Source organism: Salvelinus namaycush, unplaced genomic scaffold, assembly GCF_016432855.1.
Source record: "Salvelinus namaycush isolate Seneca unplaced genomic scaffold, SaNama_1.0 Scaffold571, whole genome shotgun sequence".
Classification (NCBI taxonomy): Eukaryota; Metazoa; Chordata; class Actinopteri; order Salmoniformes; family Salmonidae; genus Salvelinus; species Salvelinus namaycush.
The window spans coordinates 31,672-54,772 of NW_024061277.1; the positions used below are offsets into that span (position 1 = coordinate 31,672).

At 45.8% G+C, this 23,101-nt stretch overlaps 1 protein-coding gene across 1 annotated transcript in view; it reads left to right on the forward strand.

Annotated features, from left to right (window-relative positions):
• Positions 1-23,101, forward strand: part of LOC120041894 (chloride channel protein 2-like) — a gene marked incomplete at its 5' end in the record, with an annotated part of 69,980 nt that overhangs the window by 20,590 nt on the left and 26,289 nt on the right. The window contains 3 exons of the mRNA XM_038986755.1: positions 7,689-7,756; positions 8,051-8,112; positions 9,621-9,834. Coding sequence (XP_038842683.1) covers positions 7,689-7,756; positions 8,051-8,112; positions 9,621-9,834 — 344 coding nt within the window. The remainder of the gene's footprint in view (positions 1-7,688; positions 7,757-8,050; positions 8,113-9,620; positions 9,835-23,101) is intronic.

The following is a 23,101-nucleotide window of genomic DNA, read 5'->3' on the forward strand; positions in this document are numbered from 1 at the left end:
TGGCGCTGGACGTGGACCCCACTCCATCATTGTCATTACCCGCTTCCGTGGCCTCCTAGGAACGGCGACCCTCGCCGCCGACCTAGGATTGGCAACCCTACTAAATGGCCCCACTGGACTGAGGGGCGCCTCTGGACTGAGGGGCAGCTCCGGACTGAGGGGCAGCTCCGGACTGAGGGGCAGCTCAGGACTGAGGGGTAGCTCAGGACTGAGGGGTAGCTCAGGACTGAAAGGCAGCTCCGGACTGAAGGGCAGCTCCGGACTGAAGGGCAGCTCCGGACTGAAGGGCAGCTCCGGACTGAAGGGCAGCTCCGGACTGAAGGGCAGCTCCGGACTGAAGAGCAGCTCTGGACTGAGGGACAGCTCAGGACTGAGGGGTAGCTCAGGACTGAGGGGCAGCTCCGGACTGAGGACGGCTCTGACAGCTCCTGACTGGCGGACGGCTCTGGCAGCTCCTGACTGGCGGACGGCTCTGGCAGCTCCTGACTGACGGGCGGCTCTGGCAGCTCCTGACTGGCGGGCGGCTCTGGCAGCTCCTGACTGGCGGGCGGCTCTGGCAGCTCCTGACTGGCGGGCGGCTCTGGCAGCTCCTGACTGGCGGGCGGCTCTAGCGGCTCCTGACTGACGGACGGCTCTAGCGGCTCCTGACTGACGGGCAGCTCAGGCGGCGCTGGACAGACGGGCAGCTCAGGCGGCGCTGGACAGACGGGCAGCTCAGGCGGCGCTGGACAGACGGGCAGCTCAGGCGGCACTGGACAGACGGGCGCACCTGTAGGGAGGAGACGGAGAGACAGCCTGGTGCGTGGGGCTGCCACAGGACCCACCAGGCTGGGGAGACCTACAGGAGGCTTGGTGTTAGCAGGAGGTACCTGAAGGACCGGGCTGTGGGGGAGCACTGGAGCTCTGGTGCACAGCCTTGGCACCACTCTAGCCCGGACCCTCCAGAGTGCAGGCACAGGTTGAACCGGGCTGTGGGTAAGCACTGGAGATCTAGTGCCTACTACGCGCACCTCTCCCTTAGGCTCCACTCCCACATTTGCCCGGTACGAGCGGAGCGCAGGCATAGGACGCACTACACCCCCCCCCCCCAGCGCCCCGGAGACACAGCACGCAGAGCCAGCGCAGGATACCCTGGACCGAAACGGCGTACCGGAGACCAGACACGCTGAGCAGGCACCATACGCCCTGGCTGCATGCCCACACTCGTATGACACTTTCGGGGGGCTGCCCTATAGCGCACCGGGCTATGGGCACGTACTGGCGACACCGTGCCCTTAACCGCATAACATGGTGCCTGACCAGTAACGCGCTGCTTATAATAAGCACGAGGAGTGAGCTCAGGTCTGCTACCTGGCTTAGCCACACTCCCCGTGTGCCCCCCCAAAAACATTTGGGGCTGCCTCTCGTATCTGTCGCTCTGCCGTGCTGCCTCCCCATATCGCCGCCGCTCAGCTTTCGCTGCCTCCAGCTCTGCTTTGGGGCGGCGATATTCCCCAGCCTGTGCCCAGGGTCCTTCTCCGTTTAAAATCTCCTCCCATGTCCAGGAGTCCTGAGATTTCGGCCGCTGCTGCTGCTGTCCTTTACCACGCTGCTTGGTCCGGTTTTGGTGGGTGTTTCTGTAACGGCTGTCGTCCTCCTCTTCTGATGAGGAGAAACGAGAAGGATCGGAGGACCAATGCGCAGCGTGGTAAGTGTCCATAATGTTTATTTTCAGACATAAACTGAACACTACAAAATACAAAACAATAAACGTGAAACGAACGAAACCGAAACAGTACCGTGTGGCGACAAACACTAACACGGAAACAAACACCCACAAACCAAAAGTGAAACCCAGGCTACCTAAGTATGATTCTCAATCAGGGACAGCGATTGACAGCTGCCTCTGATTGAGAACCATACCAGGCCGAACTCAAAACCCCAACATAGAAAAACACACATAGACTGCCCACCCAAACTCACGCCAAGACCATACTAAATAAAGACAAAACAAAGGAAATAAAGGTCAGAACGTGACATCCTTAAGTTCCTGAGGGTGATAGTTTGTAGTGTGATTTCCTTTCCGGTCCATAGAGGTATTTAAGACCGTATTAAAATCTCCCACCATAATAATAGAGTCTAGTGTTGCTTGTAGAGTTGATCAATTCTTATATATTTTTTCAAAGAAGCTTGGATCATCATTATTCAGACCATATAGGTTAATAAGCCATATCTGTTTATTGTCCAATAACATATTTAAAATAATCCATCTACCTTGAGGATCTGTTTGGACAATTTGCCCATTTGGATCAAAATTATTGTTAATTAAAACCATCACCCCTTTTGAATTTCTTTTTCCATTGGAGAAATATATTTCGCCCCCCCCCAGGTTTTTTCCCACAAAACTTCATCTAAAACTGTTGAATGGGTTTCCTGTAAACAATAGATATTATATTCCTTCTCTTTTAGCCAGGTAAATACTGATCGTCTTTTCTTATTATCTGCTAAGCCATTACAATTGTAACTGGCTATACTTATTTCACCACTTACCATAATGAGACACAACTTTCAATTATTTTTATCAAAATATATGTTTCTAAACGTACCATTAAAAAGTAACCATAAGCTCACATGCTCAACAATTGCACCATCCCAGAGCCCAACTCAAGATAGGTCTTGATTTACAAATGCACTTACAGTTGCAGCTGCATGAGAAGGCTTGCAAGACCGTGCAAAAAATGGGCAGAAATTGAGAGATTTTATTAACCATTGTCACATCCTAGATGATGGAGGTCAAATGTACACCTTTTTCCTGAAACACCCACAATATGGTCACCCGTATTGTCCATATTCCCAAGCCTCTCCATGCAGTCAGACTTTGATTTTGTGCCACCAGGGTCACAATAATATACCCCCTCTCTGAATGTCCGAGTGTGACTCCCTCCCCATGGGTTACTGCAGCTTGTGTTGCCAGCACTGCCACTGCCTGGGTGGGGGCACCCCACCAGAATCCCCACCGGCTAGGTACAAGGTCGTCAAGGTTCTCATTAGCAGCTTTGAGAATTTCCTTGTGTAGTATGCTCACCCTTTAGGGGGTTTTGGCTTTGTGTTATTGGCTTTGTGTTATATGTGTTATATCTTACATTATTAGCCCAGGAAATGTTTTGTGTTATTACATACAGCCAGGAAGAACTTTTGGATATCAGAGTGGCGGTAACTCACCAGCATTGCGACTAGGAATACGACTTTCCCGAATCAGATCCTTTGTTCGTACCCCCAGGGCAATTGAACTCATTTCCGAGGCTGTTCCAGGACACCGCCGGCGGAAAAGGGGTACTCGGAGTGGACTTTTAGTCCGACTCAGGAGACGCGCACACCACCCTCCGCTTCCCAGTATATTACTTGCTAATGTTCAGTCTGGATAATAAAGTTGACGAGCTCAGGGCGAGGATTTCCTTCCGGAACGGCATGGCTCTCTCGGGATTTACTGTCTGAGTCCGTACAGCCAGTTGGGTTCTCAGTTCATCACGCAGACAGGAATAAATATCTCTCCCCGAGATGTTTCATGATTAACTGCTCATGGTGTGATTGTTATAACATACAGGAACTCAAGTCCTTTTGTTCACCCGACCTAGAATACCTCTAAATTAAAATGCTGACCGTATTACCTCCCAAGAGAGTTCTCTTCAGGTTATAGTCACAGCCGTGTATATGCCTCCTCAAGCCGATACCACAATGGCCCTCAAAGAACTTCACTGGACTTTATTCAAACTGGAAACCACATATCCTGAGGCCGCATTCATTGTAGCTGTGGATTTTAATAAAGCAAATTAGATTGTTTTTTACCAAAGTTCTATCAACACATTGACTGTAGCACTCGCACTGCTAAAACAATCGACCACTGCTACTCCAACTTCTGGAATGCCTACAAGGCCCTCCCCCGCACTCCCTTCGGGAAATCTGATCACGACTCCATTTTGCTCCTCCCTTCCTATAGGCAGAAACTCAAACAGGAAGTATGCGTGCTAAGGACTATTCAACGGTGGTCTAACCGATTGTTTTGATCACGCGGACTGAGATATGTTCCGGGTAGCCTCCGAGAACAACATAGACAAATACACTGATATGGTGACTGAGTTTATCAGGAAGTGTATAGGAGATGTTGTACACACTGTGACTATTAAAACCTACCCTAACCAAAAACTGTGGCTAGATGGCAGCATTCGCGCAAAACTGAAAGTGCGAACCATAGCATTTAATGACTGTAAGGTGACTGGGAATATGGCCGAATATAAACAGTCTAGTTATTCCCTCCATAAGGTCAGTATAGAGACAAAGTAGTCGCAATTCAACGGCGGGAGTTTTAAAGGAATTATAAAGATGAGTATGAAGGAGAAATAGGATAGGACTATAGCTGCTATGCATTAGACTGTTACAGTACAGTTACAGTAGGATGTTACAGGAGAATGTTACAGTAGGATGTTGATGGGGTGGATGTTCCCGTTGTTTTTCAGTGATTGCATCAGCTATTTTATGACCACCTTCCGCTGTTATTCTGTAAAAGTTGTTGGTTCTGGCACAGAAGGTCAGTAATCAGGGATTCTGTGATTTGGGATTACGTTGTGTGTGTGCATGTGTTTAGTAGTTGAAGTCCCCTCTTGCAGCATCCCAAGGTCTGAAAGTCATATCTGAGGTACAGTACTGTAGGTGATATTCCATGATGATACAGTAATAATGAAGCCATATCTGTCTGCTCATACCTGCGTGAGTCAGCAAGAGCATCGCCTAGGCAACCCTGTGGCAGGGAGGTAAGAACCCAGGGTGACTGTCACTGGGCAGGGAGGCCAACGTCACCACCGCCAGTCACCATGGGAATAGCTGCCCTGCCTGCTGTCCTAGCGACTGCCAATGAAGGGGAAGTGACGTCATCGCACGCTGCCTAAATTATTTGCCTCTCACCTGTGTGTGTGCGTGTGCGTGTGTGTGGGTGCAAGACAGAGGGGACTAATTACTAGAGCAGTAATAATGATTTTATATCAAACAAGGCAGTCAACAGAAACCAAGCCTGGTCTCCTCTCTTCTCATTAGAGACCAGAGAGAGAGGGATAGAAAGAAAGAAAGTGGTGGTGTGGAGGCAGATGAAAAAGGAGAGTGTTGGAAGAGAGAGCTGTGTTACTGTTTGGTAAGACTATTCAGTTCTAGGGAACCGTGTAATGTTAAACTGAATAAGTGGATTGACTTACAGCAGTGTCCACTCTGCAATGCTGTGTGTGTGTCTTAAAGAAGTACAGAAAGGCACTACACACAAATACACACTCACAGACAAATACTTATTTATTTCGCTCTACTTTTCTCTACACTCACACTCCTCCAGGTGCCATCTTAGTTCATACCTCTGTAATAACCTTAAGCCCATGTTATGAGTTTCCAGATCCATTAAACCTCTCTCCCTTATTGAAGTTTGCCTGGCCAGACTGTGTTTACCTTTTTGAGAAGTTAGATTGTTGTTTTTGCCAAATTTCTGACCATTTCCATCATGGTGCATGGTAATTGACAGCATAACAGCTATTAGGTTAGACTATTACTTGTGTGTGTTATACGTGTTGTGTCAAATGGCAGCCCGCCACACATTCTTCTCTGCCATGCTCCATTTTCCATCAATGACGCCTGCTGTGTGTGTATGAGGTGTGTGTATGACGCAATAATCCCCAATGACATTCACATATGTGTATGTAATCCTCTGTGTTTGTGTCTGTGTGTGTGTGTTTGTGAGTGTGTGTGTGTGTTTGGATAGGTGTGAAAGCAGCGTAGGGTGTAGAGTTACTGGCAGAGATCCATTAGATCACACTGGCAGCTGGGCTTAATTACTGCTAACTAGAGAGAGAGGGAGGGAGAAAGCTAGGAAAGAAAGAGATGTGAATGGGGGAAATGGAAAGGAGAGAGAGATGAGTGTAATTAAGAGGTCTATTTAAACCTCTAAACCAGGCAGATAGTTGTTGAGAGGTTTATGTAATGGCCACGTCACACTTCCATCCTCTCCTTGCAAAAACTGAATCCCTAGGGAGCTGTGGCTTCCGGAGAGGAAGCTCTCTTTCTTTGGCCTGTGTGAAAGTTGTGTAGGGGTGTTTGTATGTGTGGGGTTGTGGCTATATTGGAAAAGTGTGTGTGTGTGTGTGTGTGTGTGTGTGTGTGTGTGTGTGTGTGTGTGTGTGTGTGTGTGTGTGTGTGTGTGTGTGTGTGTGTGTGTGTGTGTGTGTGTGTGTGTGTGTGTGTGTGTGTGTGTGTGTGTGTGTGTGTGTGTGTCACCAGTGACTAGGCTTGGTCAGTTTCCAGAATTTCATTCTATTCATTCATTTCAATTCTAACAAAATGAGCACAAGTAATATTAAAATCACATCGACACTGTTAGCTAAAGGCTAATGAGCGAAAATCAACAAACTAATTGCAAATCCAGACAAATCCAGCTCATAAAGTTATACAAGCATAGCTAGTAGCTACCGAATGTCATTTTCGGTGAGTGGGGACATTTACAAGCGAAAGTGAACTAGACAAATTGTGCGAATGAACAAAGTTGTGATGCTTTTCTGAAGGAAGAGCAGCATGTGTGCATGGAGCAGAGGGGAGAAGATAACAAACGCTAGCAGGAATTACGGGGGAAAAATGCCAGCTGTACAGAACTCATCCAGAGCTCTTTGACTTCTGGCAGAAAATTATTGTAAGATTTCTGTTGGCAAACATTTAGTGAACTGCATACAAGTGTAACTTCATCACCTCATGTGCGCTGCACAACGAAGACTCGCTGACAGATATAGAACACACCACAGGAGGTTGGTGGCACCTAATTGGGGAGGACGGGCTTGTTGTAATGGCTGAAGCGGAATCAGTGGAATGGTATCAAATACATCAAACGCATTCATTCTGTTCCGGTCATTATTATGAGCCGTCCTCCCCTCAGCAGCCTCCACTGAACACTACTGCTTTCTCCGGTTGCGCTCTTTACAAACAAACGTGACTGGCGCAACTGTTCTAGGGAACGATGGTAAGCTTCATAATGTAAAATAATGTGACAGGTGAAATGAAGAACGCAATTTGCGTTATCTCCTAACGTATTGCACAAGTAGCTACAAATATAAACATTTATTTAAAAACTTGAGGGAAAATATTATATTGAGTCTGAGTCCTTCGTGGTGAATTTCCACAACAAACTTCAAATAAATAGTTTTGACGGTATTCAAATAGCATCCTGTGGATTTTTCCAAATATCCCAGTATACAGTAAATAAAATAAAACTTTATTTGCCACATGCGCCGAATACAACAAGTGTAGACCATACTGTGAAATGCTTACTTACAAGCCCTTAACCAACAGTGCAGTTCAAGAAGATGGCCCAAGCCTATCACTACTGACATTTCCTTTTGTTTGTCTCTAATTAGCCGCCTCTCCCGTCGGTGGCGACCGCATCTTCCAGTCAGCTCGCTCATTATCCAGAGTTCAGTTCATTTCAGGGTTTTCATCAAATGAAGGCGGTGTGTGACAGTTCAATCTCACCCAGAGTCTATCACAATGGAGTATTTTCTTTTATAGTGCAGAATAAAAGACAGTACTGATCAGAAGTCAGAGCAGCTGAGTTAAATGGAGGATTGTCCTGTTGGCTGACTGAAATGCCACACTGTTCCCTCTGTGACTTTGTATCTGTGTGTCTGTCTCAGTTCTGGATGTCTGCTCTGGCCACCACCATTCCTGTGCCATGTGGAGCCTTCATGCCCGTCTTCGTCATTGGTAAGAGAAGTGTGTGTGTTTCAGCAATAATGTTAACCCTGGGAACATGCTATGCTATGCAGTCTTGTGAGTGTCTGTGTACCAGTATGTTACGCTCTCATTAAATGTGTGTGTGTGTGTGTGTGTGTGTGTGTGTGTGTGTGTGTGTGTGTGTGTGTGTGTGTGTGTGTGTGTGTGTGTGTGTGTGTGTGTGTGTGTGTGTGTGTGTGTGTGTGTGTGTGTGTGTGTGTGTGTGTGTTCTAGGGGCAGCGTTTGGCCGTCTGGTCGGGGAGAGCATGGCCGCCTGGTTCCCTGATGGCATCCACTCTGATGGCACCATCTACCCCATAGTGCCAGGAGGGTACGCCGTTGTGGGTGAGTTACTGTAGACACACACACACACACACACACACACACACACACACAAAGACAAAGTTTGGTATAGCTAGACAAGATTAACAATACCTATTCAAGACTAGACACATCTAGACACCATTATTGTAACAATTAGGAAGTAGAAAGCCAGATCCAATAAGACACTGCTAGACCCAGTAGTAATATAAAGACATTTATGTCAAAGATAAAAACTAAATGATGCGCTTTAGAAGTCCCCTTTGGCAAGATGTCCTTTAATGTTGTTGCTATGAGTGATATTGCTGTTAGCGTTGTTGTTGACGGTTGTGCTGATTATGCTGTTGTTCAGTGTAGTGGTTGATGTCAACTGTGTTTGTGTCTAATGGGTGCTGATGTTGTTGACTCACCTCTAACTCAGCTTTCTGTCTCTCTGATGTTCCCTCTCTTTAATCTCAGCATGGCTACATTTACCCTCTCATTGTCTTTCTCTCTCAAATCAACTGAAATCGCGCTCTCTTTCCTCCCTCCATCCTTATAAAGTTAGGAATAATCAACCTTCTCTCCCTCCTCTATCACTGCTGCCCACTCTCTCCACTCCTCCTTCTTCCTCTCATTATATCCACTACCAACCTTCTCTCCCTCCTCTATCACTGCTGCCCACTCTCTCCACTCCTCCTTCTTCCTCTCATTATATCCACTACCAACCTTCTCTCCCTCCTCTATCACTGCTGCCCACTCTCTCCACTCCTCCTTCTTCCTCTCATTATATCCACTACCAACCTTCTCTCCCTCCTCTATCACTGCTGCCCACTCTCTCCACTCCTCCTTCTTCCTCTCATTATATCCACTACCAACCTTCTCTCCCTCCTCTATCACTGCTGCCCACTCTCTCCACTCCTCCTTCTTCCTCTCATTATATCCACTACCAACCTTCTCTCCCTCCTCTATCACTGCTGCCCACTCTCTCCACTCCTCCTTCTTCCTCTCATTATATCCACTACCAACCTTCTCTCCCTCCTCTATCACTGCTGCCCACTCTCTCCACTCCTCCTTCTTCCTCTCATTATATCCACTCACCTCTTTTTCTTTGTTCAATAACGGTTACAAAATATTGAAGATGTTTTTTTTTAAAGTACTTTTTAAACTTTTTAATCTTTGACCTTGTGAGGTACAGTCATCTCGCCCATCCCCATCCATCCATCCCTCCCTTCCCCTCTCCTTCGCTCCCCTCTCCTCCCTCCCTCCCCTCTTCTCCCTCCCTCCTTCCCTCCCTTCTCATCCTACCTCCCCCATCGCCCCTCCTCACTTTGTTGGTCCAGTATTATTGATGAAGGCTCAGTATAGAGTTGAGGGCATGAGATGTATTATTGCACTGATATTACTTTACTAATGTCAATGGACAGTAACCTTTATCTGTACCCATTCCTTCCTCTCCTACTCTCTTCCTCTCATCCTCTCCCCTCTCATCCTCTCCCCTCTCTTCTCTCCTCTCCCCTCCCTTCCTCTACTCATCTCCCCTCGTCTCCCAGGTGCGGCAGCCCTGTCTGGAGCGGTGACCCACACGGTGTCGACAGCGGTCATTGTGTTTGAGCTGACGGGTCAGATCAGCCACATCCTGCCGGTGATGATAGCGGTAATACTGGCCAACGCCGTGGCCCAGTCCCTCCAGCCCTCGCTATATGACTCCATCATCAGGATCAAGAAACTACCCTACCTCCCTGAGCTGGGTTGGGGACACCACGAGTACGTAGGACTACACTTCTATATATCAATCTATCTACGTTAACTATCTATTTTTGTTAACTATCAATCTATCTACGTTAACTATCTACGTTAACTATCTATCTACGTTAATAACTTCTTATGGATCAAATCCCGTTAGCGCGATCGATTTGACAACATCCGGTGAAATGGCAGAGCTCCAAATTCAAATTAAATTATTAGAAATATTTAACTTTCATAAAATCATAAGTGCAATACACCAAAATTAAGCTTAACTTCTTGTTAATCCAGCCACCATGTCAGATTTCAAAAAGGCTTTACGGTGAAAGCAAACCATGCTATTATCTGAGGACAGCACCCCATCATACAAACACATGACAATCATATTTCAACCCGCCAGGCGTGACACAAAACACAAAAGAATTCATGCCTTACCTTTGAAGATCTTCTCCCTGTTGGCACTCCAATATGTCCCAGAAACATCACAAATGGTCCTTTTGTTCAATTAATTCCATCGTTATATCCCCAAAATGTCCATTTATTTGGCGCGTTTGATTCAGAAAAACACCGGTTCCAACTTGCCCAACATGACTACAAATTATCTAATACGTTACCTGTAAACTTGGTCCAAACATTTCAAACAACTTTCCTAATCCAACTTTAGGTAATTTAAAACGGAAATAATCAATACAATTTAAGACGGGATAAACTGTGTTCAATAGCAGATAAAATCAAAGTGGAGCGAGCTTCAGGTCGTGCGCCCCAAACAAAACAGTCCACTTGGCTCGACTCCCAGAAAGGAAAGGGCTACTTCTTCATTTCTCAAAGGAAAAACATCAACCAATTTCTAAAGACTGTTGACATCTAGTGGAAGCCATAGGAACTGCAACCAGATGCCTCATAAATCTAGTATCCCATAGAAAGCCAATTGAAAACATAGTCATCTCAAAAAAAAAAAATCCTGGATGGTTTGTCCTCGGGGTTTCGCCTGCCAAATAAGTTCTGTCATACTCACAGATATGATTTTAACAGTTTTAGAAACTTTAGAGTGTTTTCTATATGAGTGTTTTCTATATGCATATCCTAGCTTCTGGGCCTGAGAAACAGGCAGTTTACTTTGGGCACGCTTTTTATCCGAACGTGAAATTACCGCCCCCTAGCCCAAAGACCCCTAGCCCAAAGACCCCTTGCCCAAAGACCGCCCCCTAGCCCACTATCTATCTACGTTAACTATCTATCTATCTACGTTAACTATCTATCTATCCCCCTCTTTCTCTTTCTCCCCACTTTATTTTTACTTCTATTTATCCCCTTTGTTTCCTTCTGTCCTTTTCTCATTCTCTTTAAATCTCTTGGTGCCTCTTGCTGGGTTGGGGACGAGTGAGGGGACTAGTGGTTCCTCTTGCTAGGTTGGGACTAGTGGTTCCTCTTGCTGGGTTGGGGACTTGTGAGGAGACGACTGAGGGGACTAGTGGTTCCTGTTGCTGGGTTGGGGACTAGTGGTTCCTCTTGCTGGGTTGGGGACTTGTGAGGAGATAATAGAGGGGACTAGTGGTTCCTCTTGCTAGGTTGGGGACTAGTGAGGGGACTAGTGTTTCCTCTTGCTAGGTTGGGGACTAGTGAGGGGACTAGTGGTTTGGTTTCTCTTGCTGATTTGGGAACTAGTGAGGGGACTAGAGGTTCCTCTTGCTAGGTTGGGGACTATTGAGGGGACTAGTGGTTCCTCTTTCTTTCCCTTTATTTAACTAGGCAAGTCAGTTAAGAACAAATTCTTATTTTCAATGACGGTCTAGGAACAGTGGGTTAACTGCCTTGTTCAGGGGCAGAACGACATATTTGTACCTTGTCAGCTCGGGGATTCGAACTTGCAACCTTTCGGTAACTAGTCCAACGCTCTAACCACTAGGCTACGCTGCCACCCCCTGCCGCAGCCTCTTGCTAGGTTGGGGACTTGTGAGGAGACGATTGAGGGGACAAGTGGTTCCTCTTGCTGGGTTGGGGACTAGTGAGGGGACTAGTGGTAACTCTTGCTAGGTTGGGGACTAGTGAGGGGACTAGTGGGTCCTCTCGCTGGGTTGGGGACTAGTGAGGGGACTAGTGGGTCCTCTTGCTGGGTTGGGGACTTGTGAGGAGACGATTGAAGGGACTAGTGGTTGCTGTTTCTGGGTTGGGGACTAGTGAGGGGACTAGTGGTACCTCTTGCTAGGTTAGGGACTAGTGAGGGGACTAGTGGTTCCTCTTGCTCAGTTGGGAACTAGTGAGGGGACTGGTGGTTTCTCTTGCTAGGTTGGGGACTAGTGAGGGGACTAGTGGTTTCTCTTGCTAGGTTGGGGGCTAGTGAGGGGTTTAGTGGTTCCTCTTGCTAGGTTGGGGACTAGTGAGGGGACTAGTGGTTTCTCTTGCTAGGTTGGGGGCTAGTGAGGGGTTTAGTGGTTCCTCTTGCTAGGTTGGGGACTAGTGAGGGGACTAGTGGTTCCTCTTGCTAGGTTAGGGACTAGTGAGGGGACTAGTGGTTCCTCTTGCTAGGTTGGGGACTAGTGAGGGGACTAGTGGTTCCTCTTGCTAGGTTGGGGACTAGTGAGGGGACTAGTGGTTCCTCTTGCTAGGTTAGAGACTAGTGAGGGGACTAGTGGGTCCTCTTGCTGGGTTGGGGACTTGTGAGGAGACGATTGAAGGGACTAGTGGTTGCTGTTTCTGGGTTGGGGACTAGTGAGGGGACTAGTGGTACCTCTTGCTAGGTTAGGGACTAGTGAGGGGACTAGTGGTTCCTCTTGCTCAGTTGGGAACTAGTGAGGGGACTGGTGGTTTCTCTTGCTAGGTTGGGGACTAGTGAGGGGACTAGTGGTTTCTCTTGCTAGGTTGGGGGCTAGTGAGGGGTTTAGTGGTTCCTCTTGCTAGGTTGGGGACTAGTGAGGGGACTAGTGGTTTCTCTTGCTAGGTTGGGGGCTAGTGAGGGGTTTAGTGGTTCCTCTTGCTAGGTTGGGGACTAGTGAGGGGACTAGTGGTTCCTCTTGCTAGGTTAGGGACTAGTGAGGGGACTAGTGGTTCCTCTTGCTAGGTTGGGGACTAGTGAGGGGACTAGTGGTTTATCTTGCTGGGTTGGGGACTAGTGAGGGGACTTGTGGTTTCTCTTGCTGGGTTGGTTGTTCTCCCTCTCCCTCTCCCTCTCCCTCTCCCTCTCCCTCTCTCTCTCTCTCTCTCTCTCTCTCTCTCTCTCTCTCTCTCTCTCTCTCTCTCTCACTGTCTCTCTCTTTATCTCTCGCTCTCCCTCTCTTTCTCTCTCGCTCTCCTTCACACCACCCACTATGCTTTGATTTCACCACAGGGGACAGAGCGGACCAGGAGTGTGTGTGTGTGTGTGTGTGTGTGTGTGTGTGTGTGTGTGTGTGTGTGTGTGTGTGTGTGTGTGTGTGTGTGTGTGTGTGTGTGTGTGTGTGTGTGTGTGTGTGTGTGTGTGTGTGTGTGTGTGTGTGTGTGTGTGTGTGTGTGTGCCTGTGCGTCATTAGACATTGTTATGTGAGCTAAGTGTAGGTCGTGTTGTTTTTCATTGTGCTGTTACATAATTTCTCATTTACATGTAGATTATACAAAGTTACAACATGTAGTTACACAATGTGCAGGTGTGTACACACAAACACACTGACAGCAGTTGGCACAAAAATGACAACGTAGACCAGGTTTCTATGCAGGATGCTCTGTCACCTCTCCTGTTCATCTATCATTAAAGGCCTGTTAGAGTATGGCTTACATTCAATATAACCTGAAGCATTGTATATGTTCTGTTTCTGTTAACTAATGATCAACCACAAACACTCTAATGATCACACCTCTTAAGACCTGTTTCCATTTGTACTGAAGTCAACCCAGGATGGGCTGGCCTTGGTTGGCTAGCTCGAATTGGGTTTCCACTGCTTCCAGAAATTAGAAATTATGTAATGTTGCTAGGTAGCTGTGACTGTGCAGCTGGCTTCGCTAATGTTGCTAGCTAGCTAGCAAGATGTTAACTAACTAATGTTACCCGATACTCCTGCCACTGCCAGCCAGACCCAGAGCCATGTATTTAGCAAATAATTTTAGCTTGCTAACATTAGCTTGCTAAACAGTTAGGGTCATCACTAGCATAACAGGCTAGCTAGCTAATTCTTACCTAGATTGTCATGGCATATGTTATTAACTGTCAGTTGTGGCTGCTTTGTGTGATGTATTGTTGTCTCTACCTTCTTGCCCTTTGTGCTGTTGTCTGTGCCCAAGAATGTTTGTACCATGTTTTGTGCTGCTACTATGTTGTGTTGCTACCATGTTGTTGTTATGTTGTGTTGCTACCATGTTGTTGTTATGTTGTGTTGCTACCATGCTGTGTTGTTGTGTGTTGCTGCCTTGCTATGTTGTTGTTTTAGGTCTCTCTTTATGTAGTGTTGTGTTGTCTCTCTTGTTGTGATGTGTGTTTTGTCCTATATTTATATTGTATTTATTTTTTTATTTTTAATCCAAGACCCCCGTTCCCGCAGGAGGCCTTTTGCCTTTTGGTAGGCCATCATTGTAAATAAGAATTTGTTCTTAATTGACTTGCCTAGTTAAATAAAGGTTAAATAAAATAAAAGCTAGCTAGCTAACCAAGCAAACAGATGACAGGTTTGATAGGATGTTGCTAGCTAGCTAGCTAGCCTTCAATACAACCTGGCCAGCTAAAATTCCTGCTAGCTAATGTTAGCTAGCCAGCTTGTTTCAACTCTAGGGTTTTAGCGTGGGTTTCTGTATAAGCACTTTGTGACATCTGATGTAAAAAGAGCCTTATAAATGCATTTGATTGATTGAATTGGTAGCTAATGTTAGGTAGCAAGCATTCGATGGCTGACTGTTCTCATAAAGGTTTGTGTAGTGCATTAATGAATTATGGATCCAGCTATGTTGGTAATTCGTGTCATGTCTGACTACTGCAGTACTGCTTGTGCTAGCTAACAGCAACAAGCCCAGATGAGCTAGCTGGCAGTTGCACAGTAACTGCGTCACCAGCCCGAATTCTAATCGAGCTGGTACCAGTTGTGAAAATGGGCTGCGCTGGCCCGGGTTTCCCCCGACCTAGTTCGTATTTGAGTCAACTCTAATTTGGCCCTAATTTTAAGTGCCAGTGGAAACGGGGCTTTAGTCTGAACACTGGAAGCATCTACCTGAGAGAGAGGTGTTACTTGTCATTTTTTACAAAACATAAAACCATTCTGGGATTTTATAATAGCATGGTAAATATGTGTGTGGTTGTGTTGTTCCTGTTGCTGGTGGAGGGCTGAAGAGCACTCCCCCTCTATCTCGCTCTCTCTCTCTCTTTCTTGCTCTCTCGCTCTCTCTCTCGCTCTTTCTTTTTCTCTTTCTCTCTTTCAATTTCGGTCTTGCTTTTTCTCTTTTTCTCTACCCCTCTCTCTACCTCTCTCTCTCTCTACCCCTCTCTCTACCTCTCTCTCTCTCTCTGTACCCCTCTCTCTACCTCTCTCTCTCTCTTCCTCTCTACCCCTCTTGCTCTCTCTGACCCTCTCTCTCTCTACTCCTCTCACGCTCTCTCTCTTCCTCTCTACCCCTCTTGCTCTCTCTGACCCTCTCTCTCTCTACTCCTCTCACGCTCTCTCTCTCCTTCACATCATCCACTATGCTTCGATTTCACCACTGCGGATCAGGTGTGTGTGAGCACTAACTACATTTGAGGCAGGGAGTTGAGTAAGATGAAGAGGGGAAATTAAATGAAAGAGTGCATGAAGTGTGGCCCCCAAGCTGTTTGTGTTCCTATTCATTCTGGTACCCATCCCACTTCCCACACAAACACACATTCAACCATAGGAATGCTTGTGTAACACTTGGGAAACACACATTCACTAACACACACTATGAGAAAAGCAGTGTCATGTTGGGGCATGAATCTCCTTCTCTCACTCAGTCTTGCACTCCCTCTCTTCTCTCTGCCCTTTTGACAAATCCATCTCCAGCTTTTGAGTGGTATTTCATTTCAAATCAAATGAAATCAAATTGTATGTCTCACATACTGTAACGTCTGGAGAGTGATGGGTGTGGAGTCAGACGCAGAGAGCAGAAGGTAGAACGGGAAAAACGCTTTAATGTCCTTTCGTAAAGTAACTAGTCACAAACATGGGTGAAGCCCAAAACACAAGTGCAACAAACCCAAAACCATAGTTACAAAAATACCGGACAGCGAAAACCCAAAAGAACACAAACACCACATACGTCAAAATAACAACAAGCCCGCACAAACACCAGCGGGCTAAACGAACTTAAATAACACCCATCCCAAAACCCCAACAAGGAACAGGTGAAAACAATTAGACAAAAACAAACGAAAAGGAAAAAGGGATCGGTGGCAGCTAGTAGACCGGCGATGACGACCGCCGAGCGCCACCCGAACAGGAAGGGGAGCCACCTTCGGTGGTATTCGTGACACATACACATATTTAGCAGATGTTATTGCGGTCGTAGCAAAATGCTTGTGTTCCTAGCTCCAACAATGCAGTAATATCTAACAATGCACAACAATACACACAAATCTAAAGTAAAGTAATGGAGTTAAGAAATATATAAATATTAGGACGAGCAATGTCAGAGTGGTATTGATTATAATACAGTAGTAGAATAGAATACAGTATATACATATGAAATGAGTAAGGCAGTATGTAAACATTATCAAATCAAATCAAACTTTATTTGTCACATGCGCCTAATATAACAAGTGTAGACCTTACTGTGAAATGCTTACTTACAAGCTCTTAACCAACAGTGCAGTTCAAGAAGAGTTATATTTACCAAATAAACTAAAGTTAAAAAAAAATAAAAAGTAACACAATAAAATATCAATAGCAAGGCTATATACAGGGGTACCTGTACCAAGTCAGTGTGCGGGGGTACAGGTTAGTTGAGGTAATTTGTACATGTAGGTAGGGGTGAAGTGACTATGCATAGATAATAAATAGCGAATAGCAGCAGTGTACAAAACAAATGGGGGGGGGGGGTCAATGTAAATAGTCCGGTGGCCATTTGATTAATTGTTAGCAGTCTTGGCTTGGGGGTAGAAGCTGTTATGGAGCCTTTTGGACTTGGCGCTCCGGTAACGCTTGCCGTGCGGTAGCAGAGAAAACAGTCTATGACTTGGGTGACTGGAGTCTCTGACAATTTTATGGGCTTTCCTCTGACACCGCCTATTATATAGGTCCTGGATGGCAGGAAGCTTGGCCCCAGTGATGTACTGGGCCGTATGCACTACCCTCTGTAGTGCCTTACGGTCAGATGCCGTGCAGTTGCCATACCAGACGGTGATGCAACCGGTCAGGATGCTCTCGATGGTGCAGCTGTAGAAGTATCTGGGGACCCATGCCAAGTCTTTTCAGTCTTTTGAGGGGGAAAAGGTTTTGTTGTGCCCTCTTCACGACTGTCTTGGTGTGTTTGGACCATGATAGTTTGTTGGTGATGTGGACACCAAGGAACTTGAAACTCTCGACCCGCTCCATTACAGACCTGTCGATGTTAATGGGGGCCTGTTCGGCCCGCCTTTTCCTTTAGTCCACGATCAGCTCCTTTGTCTTGCTCACATTGAGGGAGAGATTGTTGTCCAGGGAACCACACTGCCAGTTCTCTGACCTCCTCCCTATAGGCTGTCTCATCGTTGTTGGTGATCAGGCCTACCACTGTTGTGTCGTCAGCAAACTTAATGATGGTGTTAGAGTTGTGTTTGGCCACCCAGTTGTGGGTAAACAGGAAGTACAGGAGGGGACTAAGTACTCACCCCTGAGGGGCCCCAGTGTTGAGGATCAGCGCGGTAGACGTGTTGCTGCCTACCCTTACCACCTGGGGTCAGCCCGTCAGGAATTCCAGGATCTAGTTGCAGAGGGAGGTGTTTAGTCCCAGGGTCCTTAGCTTAGTGATGAGCTTCGTGGGTACTTTGGTGTTGAATGCTGAGCTGTAGTCAATGAACAGCATTCTCACATAGGTGTTCCTTTTGTCCAGGTGGGAAAGGGCAGTGTGAAGTGAGATTGCGTCATCTGTGGATCTGTTGGGGCGGTATGCGAATTGGAGTGGGTCTAGGGTATCCGGGAGGATGCTGTTGATGTGAGCTATGACCAGCCTTTCAAAGCACTTCATGGCTACCGACGTGAGTGCTACCGGGCGGTAATTGTTTAGGCAGGTTACCTTCGCTTCCTTGGGCACAGGGACTATGGTGGTCTGCTTGAAACATGTAGGTATTACAGACTCGGTCAGGGAGAGGTTGAAAATGTCAGTGAAGACACTTGCCACTGGGCAGCTCGCGTCTGGGTTTCCCTTTGTAGTCCGTAATAGTTTTCAAGCCCTGCCACATCCGATGAGCATCAGAGCCGGTGTAGTAGGAGTCAATCTTAATCTTGTATTGACGTTTTGCTTGTTTGATGGTTGGTCTGAGGGCATAGCGGGATTTCTTATAAGCATCCGGATTAGTGTCCCGCTCCTTGAAGCGGCAGCTCTAGCCTTTAGCTCGACGCAGATGTTGCCTGTAATCCATGGTTTCTGGTTGGGATATGTATGTACTAGAGGTCGACCGATTATGATTTTTCAATGCCGATACCGATTATTGGAGGACCAAAAAACCGATACCGATTAATCGGCCGATTTTTAAAAAAAAATTATTTGTAATAATGACAATTACAACAATACTGAATGAACACTTATTTTAACTTAATATAATACATCAATAAAAATCTATTTAGCCTCAAATAAATAATGAAACATTTGGTTTAAATAATGCAAAAACAAAGTGTTGGAGAAGAAAGTAAAAGTGCAATATGTGCCATGTAAAAAAGCTAACGTTTAAGTTCCTTGCTCAGAACATGAGAACATATGAAAGTTGGTGGTTCCTTTTAACATGAGACTTCAATATTCCAAGGTAAGAGGTTTTAGGTTGTAGTTAATATAGTTTTTATAGGACTATTTCTCTCTATACCATTTGTATTTCATATACCTTTGACTATTGGATGTTCTTATAGGCACTTTAGTATTGCCAGTGTAACAGTATAGCTTCCGTCCCTCTCCTCGCCCCTACCTGGGCTCGAACCAGGAACACATCGACAACAGCCACCCTCGAAGCATAGTTACCCATCGCTCCACAAAAGCCGCGGCCCTTGCAGAGCAAGGGGAACAACTACTCCAAGTCTCAGAGCGAGTGACGTCACCGATTGAAACGCTATTAGCGCGCACCCCGCTAACTAGCTAGCTATTTCACATCGGTTACACCAGCCTAATCTCAGGAGTTTATAGGCTTGAAGTCATAAACAGTGCAATGCTTGAAGCACAGGGAAGAGCTGCTGGCAAAACGCACGAAAGTGCTGTTTGAATGAATGCTTACGAGCCTGCTGCTGCCTACCATCGCTCAGTCAGACTGCTCTATCAAATATCAAATCATAGACTTAATTATAACACACAGAAATACGAGCCTTTGGTCATTAATATGGTCGAATCTGGAAACTATAATTTCGAAAACAAAACGTTTATTCTTTCAGTGAAATATGGAACCGTTCGGTATTTTATCTAACGGGTGGCATCCCTAAGTCTAAATAATCCTGTTACATTGTACAACCTTCAATGTTATGTCATAATTACGTACAATTCTGGCAAATTAGTTCGCAACGAGCCAGGCTGCCCAAACTGTTGCATATACCCTGACTCTGCGTGCAATGAACGCAAGAGAAGTGACACAATTTCATCTGGTTAATATTGCCTGCTAACCTGGATTTCTTTTAGCTAAATATGCAGGTTTAAAAATATATACTTCTGTGTATTGATTTTAAGAAAGGCATGATTGTTTATGGTTAGGTACAGTCGTGCAACGATTGTGCTTTTTTCGCAAATGCGCTTTTGTTAAATCATCCCCCTGCGTTTCATCGATTATATGCAACGCAGGACACGCTAGATAAACTAGTAATATAATCAACCATGTGTAGTTAACTAGTGATTATGATTGATTGATTGTTTTTTATAAGATAAGTTTAATGCTAGCTAGCAACTTACCATGGCTACTTACTGCATTCGCGTAACAGGCAGGCTCCTCGTGGAGTGCAATGAGAGGCAGGTGGTTAGAGCATTGGACTAGTTAACTGTAAGGTTGCAAGATTGAATCGCCGAGCTGACAAGGTAAAAATCGGTCGTTCTGCCCCTGAACAAGGCAGTTAACCCACCGTTCCTAGGCCGTCATTGAAAATAAGAATGTGTTCTTAACTGACTTGCCTAGTTAAATAAAGGTGTAAAAAATACAGATTTCTGATTGTTATGAAAACTTGAAATCGGCCCTGATTAATCGGCCATTCCGATTAATCGGTCGACCTCTAGTATGTACGGTCACTGTAGGGACAACGTCGTCGATGCACTTATTGATGAAGCCGATGACTGAGGTGGTAAACACCTCAATGCCATTGGATGAATCCCGGAACATATTCCAGTCTATTCATTGCAAAACAGTCCTGTAGCGTAGCATCCGCGTCATCTTACCACTAAAGTGACTGGTGTTCCATTATTAAAGTGACCAGTGATTCCATGTCTATGTATATAGGGAAGCAGCCTCTAAGGAGCAGGGTTGCGTAACTGTGTGGTAGCCGGCTAGTGATGGCTATTTAACAGTCTGATGGCCTTGAGATGGAAGCTGTTTTTCAGTCTCTCGGTCCCAACGTTGATGCACCTGTACTGACCTTGCCTTCTGGATGGTAGCGGGGTGAACAGGCTGTGGCTCGGGTGGTTGATGTCCTTGATGATATTTTTGGCCTTCCTGTGACATTGGGTGCTGTAGGTGTCCTTGAGGGCAGGCAGTGTGCCCCCGGTGATGCGTTGGGCAGACCGCACCACCCTCTGCGGTTGCGGGCAATGCAGTTGCTGTATCAGGTGGTGATACAGCCCGACATGATTCTCTCAACTGTGCATCTGTAAAAATCTGAGGGTTTTAGGGGCCATCCCAAATTTCTTCAGCCTCCTGAGGTGGAAAAGACGCTGTTGCGCCTTCTTCTCCACACTGTCTGTGTGGGTGGACAATTTCAGATCGTCAGTGATGTGTACGCTGAGGAACTTGAAGCTTTTCACCTGCGGTCCCGTCGATGTGGATAGGAGTGTGCTCTCTCTGCTGTTTCCTGAAGTCCACGATCAGCTACTTAATTTTGTTGACGTTGAGGGAGAGGTTATTTTCCCGAGGCACCACTCCGCCAGGGCCCTCACCTCCTCCCTGTAGGCCGTCTCATCATTGTTGGTAATCAGGCCTACAACTGTTGTGTCATCTGCAAACTTGATGATTGAGTTGGAGGCATGAGTGGCCACGCAGTCATGGGTGAACAGGGAGTACAGGAGGGGGCTGAGCACACACCCTTATGAGGCCCCTGTGTTGAGGATCAGCAAAGTGGTGTTGTTTCCTACCTTCACCACCTGGGGGCGGCCCGTCAGGAAGTACAGGACCCAGTTGCACGGGGCGGGGTTCAGACCCAGGGCCCCGAGCTCAATGATGAGCTTGGAGGGTATTATGGTGTGGAAGGCTGAGCTATAGTCAATAAACAGCATTCTTACATAGGTATTCCTCTTGTCCAGATGGGATAGGGCAGTGTGTAGTGCGATGACGATTGCATCGACTGTGGATCTATTGGGGCGGTATGCAAATTGAAGTGGGACTAGGGTGTCAGGTAAGGTAGAGGTGATATGATCCTTAACTTCTTTGATATAGGGGGCAGCATTTTCACTTTTGGATGAATTGCGCGCCCATAGTGAACTGCCTCCTACTCTCTCCCAGATACTAATATATGCATATTATTATTACTATTGGATATAAAACACTCTGAAGTTTCAAAAACTGTTTGAATGATGTCTGTGAGTATAACAGAACTCATATGGCAGGCAAAAACCTGAGAAAAAATCCAAACAGGAAGTGAGAATTCTGAGACTGGTCATTGTTAAACTCATCGCCTATTCAATTCCCTGTAATATATGGATCTGTTTGCACTTCCTACGCCTTCCACTGGATGTCAACAGTCTGTAGAACGCTGAATGAAGCCTATACTGTGATGTGGGACCGGATGAGAGGTGTTTGAGTCAGTGGTCTGGCAGATTGCCAGTTCTTGGTCATGCGCATTCCTCATGATATCGCCATGCGTTCCATTACTTATAGAGACTGAAAAGAATTCTCCGGTTGGAACCTTATTGGATATAAATGATAACAACATCTCTACTAAGTTTGACCAGTTTATTCGACTTGTAATATAACGTTTTGAAGTTTTCGTCCGACTTTTGCCTGCATCTGCGCGAGCGTTTGGACACATGTACTACACATGCTAGCAAAAGTAGCTGATTGGACATAAGTAATGGACATTATCGAACAAAACAACGATTTATTGTGGAACTAGGATTCCTGGCAGTGCATTCTGATGAACATAATCAAAGGTAAGGGAATATTTATGATGTAATTTCGTATTTCTGTTGATTCCAACATGGCGGAGAAATGTTGTTAAATCTGAGCGCCGTCTCAGATTATTGCATGGTGTGCTTTATACGTAAAGTTTTTTTTAAATCTGACACAGCGGTTGCATTAAGAACAAGTGTATCTTTAATTCTGTGTAAAACATGTATCTTTCATCAAAGTTTATGATGAGTATTTCTGTTATTTGACGTGGCTCTCTGCAATTACTCTGGATATTTTGGAGGCATTTCTGAACATGGCGCCAATGTAAACCGAGATTTGTGGATATAAATATACACATTATCGAACAAAACATAAATGTATTGTGTAACATGATGTCCTATGAGTGTCATCTGATGAAGATCATCAAAGGTTAGTGATTAATTTTATCTCTATTTCTGCTTTTTGTGACTACTATCTTTTGCTGGGAAAATGGCTGTGTTTTTCTGTGGCTATGTACTGAGCTAACATAATTGTTTGGTGTGCTTTCCCCGTGAATCCTTTTTGAAATCAGACATGTTGGCTGGATTCACAACATGTGTAGCTTTAATTTGGTGTCTTTCATGTGTGATTTCATGAAAGATTGATTTTTATAGTAATATATTTGAATTTGGCGTGCTACATTTTTTCTGGATTTTGGCCAAGTGGGACGCTACCGTCCCACCTATCCCAGAGAAGTTAACTAGCCTCTCAAAGCACTTCATGATGACAGAAGGGAGTGCTATGGGGCGATAGTCATTTAGTTCAGTTACCTTTGCTTTCTTGTGTACAGGAACAATGGTTAACACCTTGAAGCAAGTGGGGACAGCAGACTGGGATAGGGAGACATTGAATATGTCCGTA